Here is a 19877-nt window from a genome sequence, read left to right as displayed (position 1 = left end):
TACACTGATTGGTCACACCCCATCACATTAGCCCAAGTAGCTCCACCCACTGAATCCACAACAATTATGGTTATTTACAATAGCTATTTAAATAAAAGAAAACACATTTGCATTTATAAATTAAAAATGTAGTACAACTGGCGAAGAAGTCGCAAATAAATTAAATATGCAAATTTACAATTTACAAATTTTTTATTGAACCAAAAGTTACAAGAAAATTTATTAAAATTTCTAAGATAAATAATCTCATAATTATATATAGTCTTATTTATTAAAACATAAGCAAATGTAAAGTGTTAACTATAAACAAGTCAATAAATATGCATGATTGGCCACACCTGCTTCTCATTAACCCAAGTAGCTCCACCCACTGAATCCACAACATTATAATAACTGGGTATTTAACAATAGAAAATACATCTGTAGTTGTTTAAAATTAAAAATGGACAATGACTAGACCAACAAGTCACACATAATTTAAATATGCAAATTTATCCATTAATCCAGTGGCATACAAAGCTTTCGATTGACCAAAAGTACAAAGAAAATCAATTATAATATCAAATAAATATATATAGTCTTTTTATTATAACATAAAAAAGTAAAGCGTTATTTTTAAACAACTCAATTAATATGCCTGACTGACCACACCCACAACTCATTAGCCCAGGAAGCTCCACCCACTGACTCCACAACAATTATGGTCTATTACATTAATTATTTAAATAAAAAAATACATTTGAATTTATAAATTAAAAATGTACTAAAACTAGGCCAAAAACATCACACACAAATTAAATATGCAAATTTATGCAGTGACATACAAATTTTAATCAGACCACAAGTTACAAGAAAATGTATTAAAATTTCTAAGATAAATAATCTTATAGTTATATACAGTCTTATTTGTCAAAACATTAACAAGTGTAAAGTGTTAACTATAAATAAGTCAATTAACATGCATGATTGGCCACACCTGCATCTCTTTAGCCCAAGTAGCTCCACCCACTGAATCCACAGCAATTATGGTTCATTATAATAACTGGGTATTTAAATACAGAAAATACATCTGTAGTTATATAAAACTAAAAATTAACTGACTAGACCAACAAATCAGCCATAATTTAAATATGCAAATTTTTCCATGAATCCAGTAACATAGATATCTTTAGATTTCTAAAATCTTCTAAAATTTCTAAAGAAAGTTGCAACGAAAATCTATTAAAATTTGAAATAAATATATATATAGTCTTATTTCTCTAAACATAAAAAATTATAAAGTGTTATTTGTAAAACAACTCAATTAGTATGCATGATTGGCCACACCCCCATGTCATTAGCGCATGTAGCTCCACCCACTGAATCCACAAAAATTATGGTTTATTACATTCATTATTTAAATAAAAAAATATATTTGAATTTATAAATTAAAAAAGTACTAAAACTAGACCAAAAATATCACACAATTTAAATATGCAAATTTATTCAGTGGCATACAAATCTTTAGATTAAACAAAAGTTACAGAATATGATTAAAATATCAAATAAATACATATTCGTCTTATTTCTCGAAACATAAAAAAGTTGCAAAGTGTTATTTGTAAACAGCTAATTTAATATGCATGATTGGCCACACCCCCGATCACATTTGTCCGGGTAGCTCCACCCACATCAATCCTAATACAGTGTGTGCATGTGACTGAAAGCAAGCAGTTTTCCACACGTTGAGGAGTGAAGATGTGCTGGGTTTCTCCACAGTCTCACCTGGTTGAGTGTCTTCTGCAGGTATGGAGTCCCCATGCGGTCGGCCAGGTGTCTGTAACTGGGATGAGACAGAAAAAACTTCCTCTCGGCCGCCATCGCAGCGTTAATGTCCTTCTTTCCGTCAATGTCTTTCTGACTGCGGTTCACCACACCAATGTAGCCTAACGTCAGAAAACACATAAACACATCTCGTTTAGCATCAACCCGGAGGATTACCATGCTTTATTTTACTTTGAGAGGGATGTGCAAATAAAAAAAGAGTGAAAAATACAGCTCAAGACAAAATGATGTGGAGTTTACTTCTGTTTTTAAATATTTCGCACATGAGGATTAACAAAGACGTTTTTACAGTTTTTCCTATTATTCATTCATTCATTCATTCATTTTCTTGTCGGCTTAGTCCTATTATTTATCTGGGGTCGCCACAGCGGAATGAACCGCCAACTTATCCAGCAAGTTTTTTTTACGCAGCGGATGCCCTTCCAGCCGCAACCCATCTCAGGGAAACATCCACACACACACTACGGGCAATTTAGCCTACCCAATTCACCTGTAGCGCATGTCTTTGGACTGTGGGGGAAACCGGAGCACCCGGAGGAAACCCACGCGAAGGCAGGGAGAACATGCAAACTCCACACAGAAACGCCAACTGAGCCGAGGTTCGAACCAGCAACCTTTTTGCTGTCAGGCGACAGCACTACCTACTGCGCCACTGCCTCGCCCTCTATTATTTATTTCTCATTTATTTTTAGTTTGGCTGCACTAAAAGCAGTTTTTAAATTAAATTAGAGATAGATTAAGCCCTCTAAGAGTAACTAAGGCTCCTAAATCCAGTGTTTGGAGCTGCTGTGACACAAGCAGAGCGATCACCCCAATCTAGGTCTCTACATATAATAACGGAGAGTTCTGCTCTTGACAATACTGCAAGTTCACTAAAACCTGACTGGAAATATGACATTCCCTGGAAGAGCATCCGCTGTGTAAAGCATGTGCTGGATAAGTTGGCGGTTCATTCCACTGTGGCGACCCCTGGTTCATAAAAGGACTAAGTTGAAAAGAAAATGAATGGATGTTTATGGAGTTTTTGATCTGTGTATCTGACACAATGTTGGGATGGGGTAGCGAGAATTAAAAAGTGCGGTTTATTTATAAAATAATAATAATAACTTCTTACACACTTATATAGCGCTTTTCTGGGCACTCAAAGCGCTTTACACATAGGGGGTAATCTCCTCATCCATCAGCACCAAACTAATTTGGAGAGGATCCTGTGCTTATGATTGAACACAGCTGGTACAGCATTAGCATTAATATTGTTTTGCTAGTGCTAGTGCTAATGCTAGTGCGAAAGCATCCTAAATGTGACTTTAAGCTGAACACTAGTGTCTTGAAGAATATCTAGTCTAATATGATGTGCTGTCATCATGGCAAAGAGACATCAATTAGAAATGAGTTATTAAAACTATTATGTTTAGAAATGTGTTGAACAAAATCTTCACTCTGTTAATCAAATATGTATATATATATATATATATATAATATTTGTTTTCAGTTGTGTATAGTACTAGAAGTGTTTAGCCACTGTTTCTTTGGTTACTATAAGAGCTTGTGGTCGAATGCGGACGGTTTCGCGTCGTCCGCTGCGGTTTCGGGCATTGTTTTACTCGGGAGGCGTGTCCAAACGCCAGGTAAACACTATATATTGAGCACGCTAGCTTTAGTTAGCAGAAGAAGCACTTTACCAACGAGACCAACAGCCTGTAAGTACATTTAGACTTGTTTCAGTTGTTGTGTATGGTTTGAGGACTTGTTTTCAGCTGTTTGTGTAAGGTTGTAGAACATTTATATATACATTTATATATACATATATATATACAGAAGGGCTAATAATCATGAATAGTTCTGCATCTGTTATTAGTCATTATAGGTTATTTTCTCACCTCTCCGCAGCGGCAGCAGCTTGTTCTCCAGGATATCGCGAGCATCCGTTCCTTCATCCATCAGATCCAGTTTAGTGATGACACCGATGGTCCTCAGACCTGCCGGAGAACACAAACACGGTCAGATGCGTCTGCTTCAGTATTGTATTGGATTAAATGGGCAATTATAATTAACCTGCTTCATATATTAAATATTTAACATTTGAATGTCTCATCGGTTGTGTGAGGTGATGATCTTCAGATCTGGCAACTTTCGAAGACAAATGTTGCCAGGTTTGCTCTATATGTTTGCTTCTGTTTGTCTTCTCTCCCCCACCTCACAACACAACAACCCCAAACATGATTAACTCTGAGTGTGCCCCACACGGGTCAGTGGCTTTGACAAACCAACTGTAGAAAACACTCTCTTTTATCTATCTGACACTTTAAGCGCCCTATCATACACCCAGCGCAATAAGGTGCAAGACGTGTTTGCTTCGATGTGTTGCTATTTTCAGACCAGCGCAACCTAAATTTTCACATTTTCCACCATGTGGTTTAAATAGTAAATCTGTTTGTGCCACTCTGTGGACTCATGGGTGTGCTGGTGTATGAAGGAGGTGTGTTGAGGCGCATTGTTGTAGAAACTGAAATAGACCGCACCATTGACCAACTAAAAGCTGCTCTAAAGTCCAGCAGAGTGTGTTAGTTATGCAGGTCTAAATGCTTACACACTGCTGAATACACACAGGATGACCAGCAACACTCAAACATCTGATGAAAACAATTAAAGGATTAAAATGATCCAGAAATGATGATTCTCTACATCAGTATAAACAGCACTGCCTCCATGCCTTATACACCTCTGGGGGCTTTTTCAGTTTATTCATGACCATCTGCATCTGTATAATGTGATTATTATGATCAGTATTATTGATTATCTGCAGATTTATATTTGCTTTATTAAACACAAGTGTAGATGTGTCCAGCTGTGGGGTTTTGGAGACGTCTGCATCAGCATATGTGGATAAGAACAGGCCGTGTGTTTGGATGTAACTCAGTTTTCTGACTACACTTCAGTATTATTGTTCATTTATTCCTCTGCTTGAGATTAGACCTGAATTTAGAAATAGTTTTAAAGCAAATCTTTGCTATTAAGAAAAGAAAATTAAACATGTGGGTTAATGGATGTGTTCAGTGGAGTGAGTTTCCACCGTTTCCTCACTCCACCAAAGTAAAGGAGTAAAGAATGAAAATAAAGTAAAGAGGCTGAATGGAGGAGGCTCGTTCTTTATCCTCGTGCTGCAGATGCTCTGTTTAACTGTTTTCTCACTAGTGAAGCGTTCAGTTTTTACACTTACAAAGTCACCAGTGTTTTCAACTATTTCCAATGAAAAGTGGCTAAAGCCTGCCCGAAAAGTAACTAAATGTTGCTAGATGACGTCACGCACTAATTTGCATATCAGTGACATCATCACAGAATCTGACAAGCATAAGCCCGTCATGTCTCTACTCTCTGAGGCGCCGTGTATTCGTGTATATATTCGTGTTATAATAAAACATTACATTCAGATGCACAATAAATGGGTTCTTATTAACATATCACTTTGCGTGATGACGTCATTGCGTAATCGCAACTCAAAACTACATCTTTATGTAGTATACAAAATAATTTATGCTTTCTCAAATTGACTAGCCATCGCAGCAAAAACATTATTTGAAATACGTCCATTTAGATTCATAGGAAAAATATAGTTGACTCCTTATAAAAGTAACACAAACACTTTTTATTTCTGATTATAACACTGATAATGGACAGTTGCATTCTTTTAAACAACCACAGCTTATGTCCTTACTCTTTTTAGCTTGTGAAATGGACACATGTGTGAAAGTGGCAATTATAGCTACCTAAATTACTTACAATTATATATATGTTAACAAATATCATTAAATTAAGAGTTACGAAAAACAATCAGAGCTAGCAATTTACACTCTCAGGAATAAAGGTGCAGGAGCTGTCACTGGGGCAGTACCTTTTCAAAAGGTACATATTTGTACCTAAAAGGTCCATAATGGTACCTTAAAGGTACTTTTTAAGTACATTTGGACACTAATATGCACTTTTGAGGCACCACTGTGGATTCTTTGGTTACAAATGTGTATCTTTTGAAATAGTACAAAAGTGTACCAAAAAGAACTCTTTTAAGTCACTCTTTAAGAATTGCTAGAAGTAGCCAAAATTGCTAAAGTCGTTGCTACGTGCTTTTTGAAAAAAAAGGTTGCTAGGTTAGTTTGAAAAGTTGCTAAATCAAGCAACAAAATTGCTAAGTTGGCAACACTGAAAGTCACCATGTAAATAGCAAACCCACCATGGAGCGACGCAACTGACTCTTACCGTACGTTCACACCGAAAGCGGCAAGAGCGTCCAAGGTCGCTCTGGCTGCCCTGTCGACAACGCTGTCTGCTTTCAGCTCCCGCGGCGAGAGCGTCAAAACTCACTGCATTGATCTCATATTTAAAGGAGCCGTTCTTATCACTTCTTATCAAATTCATATAACAAAGGAAGATCAAGTTGAGTGTGGTGTGGCTTTGCTCTATTTACCCAATATGTGTCCATATGTCTGAAATATCCTAAAGCAGCTAACGTTATACTGTTTTGTACTGTCACGTCGCGTGAGATTCCCGCTTTTTTAAGATAAATATCTATAACATTAATGCACATCAGTAACTCGCCAGTAACTTATTTAATGCATGTTGGAAATCCAGCGACCGCAATCATCAAACCCTTGGGAGCAACTGTGGTCGGAACCAAAGTTCACAGGTCTGTGTTCTCTGAACTGCTCTCAAGCGATGGACGTCTTCATTCTGATTGCTTGCCGCTGAACCGCGTCATAGCTCATTACCATAAAGTTGACTTAATTTCAACTCTCCTCAATGCCCACACCGGAGAAGACGCGCTGCGCTGCTCCTCGCTGCCAGCTTTCATTAAAAATGAATGACTTCCGGCTACTTTGTCGCTCTCACCACTTTTGGTGTGAACGTACGGTTACGCCCCATTCACACGGGGCGTCAACGCTTGACAGAAGGCGTGTCTGAAGTTGGGGCTGGAGCGATCGTCAAAGCAGCGTCAGCCAATGAATTTTAGTCAGCATTAGGCAACTGTCTAGCTGGTGTGTTTGCATACAGCAATCTGATTGGCTGACGCTTCCCACAATGCAGTTCGACAACGCCTGACGTCACCCATTTAAAGTGAATGGGAAGCGTTCCCGCTAATGCCCCGTGTGAATGCAGCGTTAAAGGGAATGAGAGACGTGACTCTGATTGGTTTAATGCAGGTTATGCTCAAAACACACCCACAACTCCCTAAGAGAATAAGCACAACACTGTTAGACCATGTGCTGTGGCGCACACCGTATTTTTCGGTCCTTAAAATATTAAAAGTAGATTCAGACACGACCTTAATGCTTTTGCGCCCTGCGCTACAGACTTTGCACCTAGATCATTAAAATAGAGCCTGAACAGACACTTGTACTAGTTTAGTGCACATTTGCACTAGATACTTTCTTACAATCACTCTATTATAAAAAAACACAGCGCATTTATGAAGTGTGCCTCACACAGGTGAGTGGGCTTGACAAACCACTGGTACAAACACTCTTCTCTCTGTATAAAAACTCTCCCGCCTCCTAACTCACGTAATTCCCCGAGCTGACAGCTCCTCTGTGTAATCAGCTCTTCACGAGTTCACACTTGCATTCGTTTAAGTATAAAGCATATTTGGCGTGCTGTGGAAGGGCTCTGAGCTCGAGGAGACACCCCAACTCGAGTTATTCCCCTTATCAGGAAATCCACCATGGAGCGACGCAACTGTCTCTTACCGTACTTTCACACCGAAAGCGGCAAGAGCGTCCAAGGTCGCTCTGGCTGCCCTGGCGACAACGCTGTCTGCTTTCAGCTCCCGCGGCGAGAGCGTCAAAACTCACTGCATTGATCTCATATTTAAAGGAGCCGTTCTTATCACTTCTTATCAAATTCATATAACAATGGAAGATCAAGTTGCGTGTGGTGTGGCTTTGCTCTATTTACCCAAAATGTGTCCATATGTCTGAAATATCCTGAAGCAGCTAACGTTATACTGTTTTGTACTGTCACGTCGCGTGAGATTCCCGCTTTTAAAATATAAAAGAGGATATTCCCACTTTTTAAATTTAAACAAAGAGTAATTGGTATTCGAGCGAAGTGTCTAGCCCGGCTGCAGAACGCTCCCCCCGGGAATTCAATGCAAGAGGTGAGGTGACGGGGTGGTGGAGGGATGCTAAAGTCGTGAGATGCTGCAGGTAAGACAGCTTTGGTATATATAGGGGTTTGTTCAAGAACTGATTTGATAATGGTATGATTGTCGATGACGTATTCGATACTGAAACTTCTGCGCATGCTCCTCCCGAAATTTGTTTACAAACATCACTTGTTGTGTGTGTTGCCTCTTGTAGTTGAATCACTGAATGCCTCCTCAATTGTAAGTCACTTTGGACACACGTGTCTGCTGAGTGACTAAATGTAAATGTGTGTATCAGCTCCCTCACCCTGCGGGTCGACTTCTTTGGCGATCTTCAGGGCATCAGAGTTAGCGAGATCAGAGTTAGCGGGCGACACGGCCAGCAGCAGGCAGTTCTCTTTAGTCACAAACTGCATCAGCATGTCTTTAATCTGGTGCTCGATGTCTGCAGGCTGATCTCCCACCGGCACTTTAGTCATTCCCGGCAGATCCACCAGCGTCAGGTTCAACACTACAAAACACACAACTCATTACAGACAGCAGAGAGACGAGTAAAACACACTGCACAACTGTCAAGAATCACACTGTAAAACATTCAGCTTGATTCTGAGTGGTTGAGCCACATTTAAAGTAAGTATTAATATCAATAATCAGAGGTTAATTTGATCTGACCGTTTGGAGAGTAGACGCGCAGGTTAATGGGGACAGGAGAGATGCCTTTATTCTGGCCCGTGACTCGATCCGTCTCCGCCTCGATCTCCTGACGAACCTCATCGAAATCCGTGAACTTTTTCCCCTTACAGTGAAGAAATTCAGCATATTCTGAGAGGAAGCAGACGAGCATGTTAGAAAACACAATGAAACATCTGAACTCTGAATGCTCAAAACACACACAGAACTCATCAAGAGAATCAGCACAACCCTGTTAGACCGTGCGCCAGGGGCAGAGCAGATTTATCTATCCTTAAAATAGCACAAGTGGATTCAGAACTGGCCTTAATGCTTTTGCACCATGAGCTTTAGACTCTGTGCCTAGATCATTAAATTAGAGCCCAAAGTGTTTATTAAAGAGCCCCTATTATGGGTTTTTGAAATGATCTTCACGCATTAAGGCTGATTTATACTTCTGCGTCAAACGCCGGCGTATGCTACGACGCTGACGCATAGCCCTTCGCTGTGGCCATCGGCGTCACTGACGTGCACCTCTCAAAAAATGTAACTACACGTCGCAACAATGCGTAGCGCAAGCTCTGTGATTGGTCGGCTTGGTAGCGCTGACGAGTCTGGGCGGGACTGAGAGCCGCGCGAATGGCGCTAGCGATTGTTTACAAGTGTGGAGTCCCATGAAGGAGCTCCGGATGGAAAGTTTTGTTTTGTGTTTACCTCATAGTTAAAGTTGCTGCACGTCCGCCGGTTCCTGCCTCAAAATGAGCGAGTTTGAGCCACTTGTACATCCAGGAAGTGTTCAGGAAAAGCAAACTCGACACAGAGGAACATTTACACCTCACTGCCAACTAGCGTTTCGGAAGTGTTAATGCAGATCAACAGAGACAGCGCGCAGAAGTATAAATGCACAACTACATGCGTTGCATGCGCCGTGAGTTACGCCGGTCACTTGACGCAGAAGTATAAATCAGGCTTTAGCCCCTTTCACACATACACACCTTTCCGGAAAATTACCGGCAATTTTCCAGAAAGGTGTGTATGTGTGAACAGACCCTTTTTGAAAATACTGGTAAATTCGTTCTGGCTATTTTCCGGAAAGAGAAGTTGTAACATTACCGCTAATTTGCCGGAATGCTGCGCTGTGTGAACGCAGAAGGAAGATTGCTGGAAAGAGCGTGTCCATGTCTAGAACGTGCTGACGTGAGACGTCTGCTTTAGCCAATCAGAACAGTCAGACGCATTCACGTCCGCGCGGTTTATGAGAATAAAAGCCTTTGAATATTTTTCCAGACACATTTAGCTGCTAGAAATTAGTCAGATCACGTTTATATGTTCATCTTAATGCCAAACCTGTAATTCATTATCGATAAGATGATGTTTATGATCATGATGAAGATTATGATAAGGAGCTGTTTGTTTACCTTCAAGCTTTGCATGTGCCCGTGAAAAACAGCCCATGTGCACAAGCACACACACATATCATGTACATCTCGACATGCGAAAGTGTTTCTCTACATGTTTTCATCGGAGTTGTTCTCAATACTGATCATCCACAGAGTTTGTGATGAAGTCAAATGTTTACAAACACAAGCGCAGCCGTTTAGAGCTCATTTGTGGTGAATGATGTCAGAATTTACCGGTATTTTGGAATGGATGTGTGAATGCTCTTTTCCGTAAAAATTCCGTAACGTCCTCGCCTGTGTGAACAGCGTTTTTTTAATTTTCCGATAAAGTCGTTCTGGAAATGTTCCATATATTTACCGGTATCACTGTGTGAAAGGGGCTATTGTGTAACACAGCTCTGAGTGATTGAAATTATCCAGCTGAGGGTTAAATCTGAAAGTGCGCCGTGTTTAAAACTATTATTTCTTTAATGAAATAGTCAACTCAGAGTTGAATCAATGAATCGAGTTGGGTTCGGATCTTTTGCTTTAACGTGTCGACGTCGATACAGTATATCACTAAATATGTAGTTGCAGATCTGGTAAAATGTGAGCATGATTTCCCTTCAGACACTAGCGGAGCACTGGGGATCACAGGACTGATCATGACTGAAGATGACGATCAGATCACGGCTAATGGGAATAAAGGGTTAAAGGTCATTTTCACAACAACACCACAGTATAGCCAACAGTGTGTGTTTCTGTCATTTCTCTGATGATTGATGCAATAACCTACGCTGCAACGCGGGACTCACCGGCCGTTTGCTATTAGAGGAAGGAGCAGCAGAGACTATTATGTAGGGCACTCTGTCGGGGACTTTGTTAGTAACTCTTGCTGTTCATATGGACTTCTTCCTCCGGATCAGATCATGTAAGTGTGATTAAAATTGTTGCCTCCTTTTGTGTTGTTTGCAAAATATGTGTTTCAAGAGTTTCATGAGTCCCGCCTGGTCAATGAGCAAGTAAGGGAAGTACGAGATCAGGAAGTTCTCGAGAGCTCCCCCTGGTAAAGAAGGAAAGGGGGAGATGGGGTGGATGAGGGGGTTCTTCGGAATAAGGGTAAGGTGATAACATAAGGGAGCAGTTTTAGCTGGGCTACTTATAGTGTGTTTACATTAATCTGATTGGCTAACAAATGATTGTAGATGAGAGCAAGGTTATAATAGTTTTGGATTTTTCATTAGTTTTAGTTTCTATTTCGTCTATTTTAGTTTCTAAAATTCAGTCAGTTTTAATTAGTTTTAGAGGCAGATTTTCTAGTTTTTATTAGTTTCTATATTTTAAAAAGTCTTAGTTTTAGTTTAGTTTTTGTTAGTTTTAGTATAAGTTTCATTTTTTTTTCTAAATGAGGATATTTGTTAGGTACAAGATACAAAATCAACAGGATAATTATTGTATAATTAAAAACGCAGTCATACATTTTTTGAAACATGTATTCAGAGGACACATGAACACTATCATCTACCACAACCATCTACCCATCCTCAAACTCAAATACAGCAGCCCACAAGAAAGCAGCCCTAAATAAAATATGTGTGCAAGGCTGCTTGTGAGGTTAGAGATAGTGATGGGCAGGCCCGAATTAACCAATGGGCATTATGGGCACATAATGCACATACTCTCCATCACGAGGAAGACAAGTCGGAATGATTAATAAGTGTGTGTATTATGGAGGACTCAGATTCCTAGAACTGGATTGGAGAGGTGTTATCCAAATCATGTGCATTATAAGTTTGTAGAAGTTATACATTAAAAATACCCTTAAATATAAATGTTAGTGCTGCTTCAGTGAACTTGAACAAGTATATTAAAATCTATTAACTTCCCTTAGTTGTATTAGTATTTTGTGCTTAAATGCTTTAAAAATAAGTTAAATCTCTGCAGACTAGAAATATATGTACTGTATATCATCTATTTAAAAAAAATGTGGGCAATACATTATAGATTATTTTATTTAACAAATATTATATCAATATTATTTATAATTCAACTATGGGGTGCGGCTATAGGGGGCCTACAAGACATTGTGCCCAGCAGCATCTGAATTATTAATCCGGGCCTGGTGATGGAAAATTCAGATTTCTAATGCTGATGTTTGGACTCAACATTATGTAGTCGGCAATAGTCATTTCAGTCAGTTAAAACATCATCATGATCTGAAAAATGTCTTACAGTAAAGTTTTACTAACTGTAAACCCAACTGAATCATGCTGCACTTATTTAAATTTCATCACGATTGTCTGTTATGAAATAAACTTACGTTTTTCACCAGATCCTCTCATTAAGCCCTCAGTTCACCCGCGCTGCAGTTGTTCCAGTTCAGTTCAGTCATACAGCAGGCTGTCATGTACTGTTTGTGTTTGATTCACTGAATCACGCATGTGCAGTATTATCGGTTCATCGCTTCTCAATGTAACGTTACTGTTCTAATAACTGCATGAGAGTATATATTGGATTGTTTAGAGTCAGAGGGGGTATTAGGCTTGTTATTACGTAAGAAGTGGGTGAATAAGTGCTTACTAGGAGACGCGAATCGTTTCAAATGATTCAGCATCAGCGAGGATGACTCGAGGAGAACCGGCTCGATCTGCCCAATGGCGGAAGGAGACTCTGAGGTGCGAAAGGGTCAAACACAAACACCTGCAGCGCGGATTATATTTACTTATAAAATGCTTACAGTAAGATTATTTATTAAATACATATACAAATACGAAAACGAAGAGGGTTTTTGCTATAATTTTAGTTAGTTTCAGTTAGTTTTGTATGTACACAATACAGTTTCGGTTAGTTCTAGTTTTTGAAAAACTCTCATTTTTATTTTTATTTCAGTTAACGACAATTATTTTACATTTTAGCTTTCTTTTTTCGTTAGTTTTCGTTAACTATAATAACCTTGGATGAGAGACCAGCTGCGATCAATCATATCACGTGCTCCTCTCAAAATTAGATTGTGAAACTTTACTTAAATGTGTGCTACTTTACTTATAAGTTGTAATCACCCCGCACAGCTTGTGATCACGTGTCTATTATAGATCTGTGCTTGTACTGTATGTCTCAGGTTAAATCTGTATGTTGTTCAGATATTGTGTCCAGAAACACGTTGAAAATGTGATGCGTGCTTCTTCCTTTAGCGATTTATATGCGTTTCTGAGCAGCGATCCTCTGCTGTTTGCCTTTCTATGGCCATATGGTTCCGCGGCATGGTCAATTTTCAGAACAGTTCAGCTTTTGCCGCTGTGTGGATTAATACTGAATGTGTGCCGCTGGGATTACTTAGGGTTAGGGTTAAGAGTAGAGTACATGCTGCTGTTTAACTGCACTGCTTTAATGCATTCCTGCATTGGGCTCTCACATACTCTCTGCTATTTCATAGCCATGGTGGGCGTTTCTCTCTATCTCGCACTGAATCCAGTCAACCAATCACAACAGACTGTGTCATCGGTCCAATCAGTGCAGATTAGCTTTGCGTTAAGGAGGGGTTTGGGAATTAATATATTGCTAAAGGAATAATATGGGAGTCGCTGGGATAATCAGGTAAAAATGAATGCAGATTATAAAACAATGAAAGTGCTTTTGACCTGATGCAGATCAGCCTGCGGCTGGAGACCCCCAAAACCACAATATGACCTTTATTATGCATAACAGGGGCTCTTTAAACCATTAAAGGTTCAAGACACCCTGGAGAACTTTTTTTTTATATTAACAGATGTGTGTGTGTTGAGCATCAGTTAAGACAATGTTAGCACCTGTCAGCTTTAATTGTGGGGAAAACTGGATAATTTGGAGCTTTTGTCAGCTAATTTCAGCTTCCGGGTTTAAAATGATTTTTGGGGCGGGATCAAAATCGGCGACGTAGCGCAGTACTGCAAGTTCAATGATGACGCGTCGGTTTCTCATTATTATTCATACCGGAGTTTTCTTATCCTATGAGAAGAGCCGGCTGCTTTATTATTCATGGGAGCACATGCATTCCGAAGGCAAGGCAGACCTGCCAGTTTCAAGCAAGCTGTGAGATATGGACCCACGGCACGCAGTAGCCGACTCGTATGCGTTTGTTTCCATGATCCACGGGGTTTGTTGCATGTTTTTTCCCCGCGATCTTGTCAGGGCCGATCATACAGCAAAGCTGTGTGTGTGCTGCAAGCATTTTTGTCAGGAGAGCAGCACGAGAATTGAAGAATGGCGGACGCTGTCTTTTATCAGGAGTTCATTCACATTCAGACACAACGCCGTGCTCAGATCTATAATTTAGACCCGGGGATCGAGGGAGAATCCTCAGTTATAGTGTTTACATGAACACACTTATGTTCATAATGATATAAATAATGGTTATATATATATGAAACTACGAATAACAAATGTAGCAGGGCATTAAATCACTGTTTATTTCTTTGCATTTTAACTTTGTGAACTATAAAGTCATGCGTCTCCTCACGGTTTGTGTCTCATTTTGTTCGATCTCCCTCTCTCCCCTGCTGGCCACGCCCACTCCTGCCCTATGCTCGCGGAGCTCCGCCCATTAATCATGCATCTTTTGAAAAAAATCCGAAGTAGACTTTAACCGAAAGTGGGGGGGGGTGTGTCATGGCCCATTAAACCAGGTGCAAATCTACTGCTTTTTAACCAGCAGGGCGCAGAATGTGAACATGATACCTGCGCCAGGCTGAAATAGCAAAAGCACTGATGACTACAGTAGCACTGGATGCTGCAATGCACCAGGTGTATAAGGTTCAAATATTTCCCAAATGATGTTGAGCAGATTCAGGAATTGTTCACAGTATTTCCTCTAATATTTGTTCTTCTGGAGAAAGTCTTTTTTGTTTTATTTGGGCTAGAATGAAAGCAGTTTTTAATTGTTTTAAAGCCATTTTAAGGTCAATATTATTCGCCCCTTCAGCAATATTAGTGTTGGATTGTCTCCAGAACAAACCACTGTTATACAATAACTTGCCTATTTACCCTAACTTTACCCTAATTACCCTAGTGAAGCCTTTAAATGTCACTTTAAGCTGTATACTAGTGTCTTGAAGAATATCTAGTCTAATATTATTTACTGTCATCATGACAAAGAGAAAATAAATCCGTTATTAGAGATGAGTTATTAACACTATTATGATTAGAAATGTGTCTAATAATCTGCTCTCTGTTGAACAGAAATTGGGGGAAAATATAGAGGAGGGCGAATAATTCTGACTGTGAATAATTCAATTGTGTGTATCTGCTGTGTTTGTGCAGTGACACTCGTCTGATCTCAGACCAGTGGTTATGGGTAGTTTTTAACTGAGGAGACTGACCTGTGGGACAGTTGATAAGCTGCAGGACAAGAGGACGACGGGTGACGATGCCGGATCCACGCGGGAGGAAATCCCTGTGAAACACACACACACACACACACACAGGTAAAACAGGGGCCTGGACTGGACTCACACTACTGACACACACTGCAGGAGACATGCTAAAACTCACTGATGAAATGATGTTTAGTGAAGTCTAGTTTGCTTTTACCCACACTCGAAAATGGTCCTCTGCTTTTAACCCATCCATGTGCACACACACATTATGAGTGAGGAGTGAAAACACACAAACACACACACACACAACCTGAAGATGGAGAGTGCACGGTTCACTCACTCACTCACTCTATCTTTGGGTTGCAAGTCTAACTCACTAAGCTCACTGGGTCCTTTCAGCATTAATATAGTAACTCTCACGGTGCATTATGGGTATTGTTGAGTGCACATGGCTTGTGGACATTTCAGAATATTTCCTGGATTGTTTTTTGCTTTCTTCCTTGCCTGTGTTATATCTTCTACTGCCTGCCCTGATCTCTTGCCTGTTTTACTCAGGGACATTGCTTTCTGCTCATGTTTTGACTTCTTTATAGATATATACAGCTATATGTTAAGACTTGAGGATGCAGGACAGTCAGGAAACCCCCAAAATAGCCTAACAACATTTCCTCCAGATCTGCTTTCTGTAATCATGTGTCCTCCTGCTCGTCACTCTCACTGTGAGCTGCTGAATCTGATCCGTCCAGATGGCCTGAGCTGCAGGTTCAACAACACACGCCATATGGAGGAGACACAACGAGCAGAGACACCCTGGCTGCCAGCCAATCACAGTCACAGTCAGGCAATCACAGCCACCCAATCGCAGCAGCCAATCACAGCCACCCTGTCACAGTTAGACAGTCATTCAGCCAATCACAGCCACTCAATCACAGCAGCCAGCCACAGTCAGCCAATCACAGCAGCTGATCAGTCAGCAAATCCTAGCAGCCGATCACAGCAACCAATCACAGCAGCCCAATCACAGCCACAATCAGCCGATCACAGTCAGACAGTCATTGCCAGCCAATTACAGTCACAGTCATTCACAGTCAGCCAATCATTCACAGATCACAAAAGCCAATCGCAGTCCAGCAATCCCAGCCACCTAATACCAGTCAGAAAAGCACAGCAGCCAATCATAGTCAGCCAATCCCACCGGCCAATCTCATCATTCAATCCTAGTCACCCAATCACAGTCAACCAGTCATAATCAGCAAATTCCATTCAGCCAATCATAGCAGCCAATCACAGAAGCCAATCAAAGCCAGGCAATTCCATCCACCTAATACCAGTCAGAAAATCACAGCAGCCAATCACAGTCAGCTAATCGCAGCAGCTGTTTACAGTCAGCCAATCCCAGTCAGCAAATCACAGAAGCCAATCACAGCCACCCAATCACAGTCAGCCGATCACAGTTAGCCAATAACGGCCACCAAATCCCAGTCAGCAAATCTCAAAAGCCAATCCCAGCCGCCAAATCCTAGTCAGCGAATCCCAGCAGCCAATCACAGTCAGCCAATTCCAGCAGCCAATCCCAGTCAGCCGATCACAGTCAGCCAATCACAGCAGCTAATCCCAGTCAGCCAATAACAGCCACCAAATCCCAGTCAGCAAATCAAAGCAGCCAATCCCAGCCGCCAAATCCTAGTCAGCGAATCACAGCAGCCAATCACAGCCGCCAAATCCTAGTCAGCGAATCACAGCAGCCAATCACAGTCAGCGAACTACAGCAGCCAATCCTAGTCAGCAAATCACAGCAGCCAATCACAGTCAGCCAATCACAGACAGCCAATAACAGCAGCCAATCACTGTCACTCAATCCCATTCATCCAATCCCAGTCACCCAATCACAGCAGCCAATCTCATTCATCATATCCTAGTCACCCAATCACAGTCAACCAGTCACAATCAGCTAATCCCATTCAGCCAATCATAGCAACCGATCACAGAAGCCAATCAAAGCCAGGCAATCCCATCCACCTAATACCAGTCAGAAAATCACAGCAGCTAATCACAGTCAGCTAATCGCAGCAGCTGTTTACAGTCAGCCAATCCCAGTCAGCAAATCACAGAAACCAATCACAGCCACCCAATCACAGTCATTGAATCACAGCCACCTGATCCCAGTCAGCCAATCGCAGCAGTCGATTGCAGTCAGCAAATTACAGAAGCCAATCACAGCCACCCAATCACAGTCAGCCAATCCCAGCCACTTAATCCCAGCTGCCAAATCCCAGTCAGCAAATCACAGCAGGCAATCACAGTCAGCAGATCACAGTCAGCCAATCACAGCAGCCAATCCCAGTCAGCCAATCACAGCAGGCAATCACAGTCAGCAGATCACAGTCAGCCAATCACAGCAGCCAATCCCAGTCAGCCAATCACGGCCACCAAATCCCAGACAGCGAATCACTGCAGCCAATCCCAGCCGCCAAATCCAAGTCAGCGAATCACAGCAGCCAATCACAGTCAGCCAGTCACAGCCACCAAATCACAGTCAGCGAACTACAGCAGCCAATCCCAGTCAGCAAATCACAGCAGCCAATCTCAGTCAGCCAATCCCAGTCCGACAGCCCATCAGCATTGATCAGCAGGCCTCAGAAGTATTGCTGCACACACACACACACACACACACACACACATACACACACACACACACACACACACACACACACACAGCATCAGTTACTGACTCAAATCAATACTGCTGAGAAACGTGACTGAGCAGAATCCCCCGGTGTGGTGTTACAGTGGTGTGTGCAGTAGCTTCCAGTATTAGAGCTAGCTGCTATAGTACAATTAAACCATTAAAACTAGCGCCCCTTTAGATACAACTTCACCTTCTTATACTTACTAACATGAACTAAGAATAAACAATTCCTGACCAGGATTTATTAATTATAGTTCAGTATTAAATTGCTTTATTAATACTGCTTTAAAGTGTTGTGCTTGTAGTTATTGCAGATTATTAAACAGCTTTCTGGAATGCTTGATTCTGATTATGTAAAGCATGGGTCTCAAACTGGATTCCTGGAGGGCCGCAGCTCTGCAGTTTTGCTCCAAACCTAATCAAACCCAGCTGATCCAGCTAATGAAGGTGTTCAAGATTCTTTTTAACACTTTGATTATTTGGATCAGCTGTGTTTGATTAGGGTTGGAGCAAAACTGTGCAGAGCTGCGGCCCTCCAGGAATCCAGTTCGAGACGTATGATGTAAGGGATAAAGTACATCCAGCTGGTGGGTATAAGACTGAAGGGTTTATTCTGCAATAATATCTGCCTGCATGTACTTGATCCAACTTATTACGTTGCTATTAGCCACAAAACATAGAAATTAAAATTGTTCTGAGCCATAATAGTTCATTAATTTTTCAATTAAAGGCAAAGCTGATTGATAACATAGCGTCTGATAGGATCATACACTAACCTACACATTACTCAGCCACAAGATGGCGCCAAACAGTCAAAAACAGTGACGTATCGCAGACAACATATAAATATGGATGTATTCACTGGTTATTTTAGTATGCGGGTTGTTATCTGGAAATAACACACATTTAAATGTAGCGACTGACCAATCAGAATCAAGTATTCCAGACAGCCATGTAATAATCAATTCAGCATAGCACTCTTGTTTTAAAGCAGCTTTACAAATGTGATTGCACATCAGTGTTTATGTAACCAGAAGGAGTTTGAGCACCATTATACATGACATTTATTGCCATACTGAAGGCAACAGAAGATTGTTTACCTCATTACTGAACATAAAATAACATGCAAACAAACAGATAAATCATGGATTTTGTGGCTCAGTGCAAACAAACAGCACCAGTCACTCATCTCTACGCTTAATGCTGATCTTTAAGGCACTGGGGTTAAGTTAAAAAGCTTTGGTATGGTGATATTGGTTGTTTCGAGTGAGTAACTGCATTTTGCAGACATGTAATAAAGTTCTGAAGTTCCAGCAAACAGTTTTGAGATTTGCACTCACAGTTTAGAGAATGTCAAGTCTGTTTCCCAAAAAAGCCAAAGCATTCGAGAAAAAAAGAGAGTAAGAAAAGCAAGATTTATAAATGAATGGATGGATTAATTGATGTATGAATGGATGGATGAATCGATGGATGGATATAGATGGATGAACAAAAGGATGGATGTATAGACGGATGGATGGATCAGTGGATGGATGAATGGTTGGATGGACGGACATGGATGGTTGGATGGATAGATGGATGGACAAATGGATGGATGGTTAGATGTATGGATGGATGAAAGGATGGACTGATGGATGGATGGATGGATGGATGAATGGATGGATGGATGGATGGGCAAATGGATGGTTGGATAGATAGATATATAGATAGATGTATAGATGGATGAATGGATAGATAGCTAGATGGATGGCTATTTGGACAAATGGATGGACACATTAATGGACGGATGGATTAATCAATAGATAGATAGATAGATAGATAGATAGATA

At 40.8% G+C, this 19877-nt stretch overlaps 2 protein-coding genes across 12 annotated transcripts in view; one reads left to right on the top strand and one right to left on the bottom strand.

Annotated features, from left to right (window-relative positions):
• Window positions 1-19877, top strand: part of rabepk (Rab9 effector protein with kelch motifs) — a 373763-nt gene that overhangs the window by 308485 nt on the left and 45401 nt on the right. The gene's annotated exons all lie outside the window — the stretch shown is intronic.
• Window positions 1-19877, bottom strand: part of dnm1a (dynamin 1a) — a 149360-nt gene that overhangs the window by 112174 nt on the left and 17309 nt on the right. For all 11 annotated transcript variants that reach the window (XM_073949675.1, XM_073949674.1, XM_073949676.1 and 8 more), the window contains 5 exon segments: window positions 15363-15436; window positions 8633-8782; window positions 8268-8471; window positions 3705-3803; window positions 1765-1925 (listed from right to left, as the gene is read on the bottom strand). In XM_073949675.1, coding sequence (XP_073805776.1) covers window positions 1765-1925; window positions 3705-3803; window positions 8268-8471; window positions 8633-8782; window positions 15363-15436 — 688 coding nt within the window.

This window comes from Danio rerio, chromosome 5 (assembly GCF_049306965.1).
Source record: "Danio rerio strain Tuebingen ecotype United States chromosome 5, GRCz12tu, whole genome shotgun sequence".
Taxonomy (NCBI): domain Eukaryota; kingdom Metazoa; phylum Chordata; class Actinopteri; order Cypriniformes; family Danionidae; genus Danio; species Danio rerio.
The sequence above is the reverse complement of the archived record's forward strand: the minus strand, read 5'-3'. Positions and strand labels throughout refer to the sequence as shown.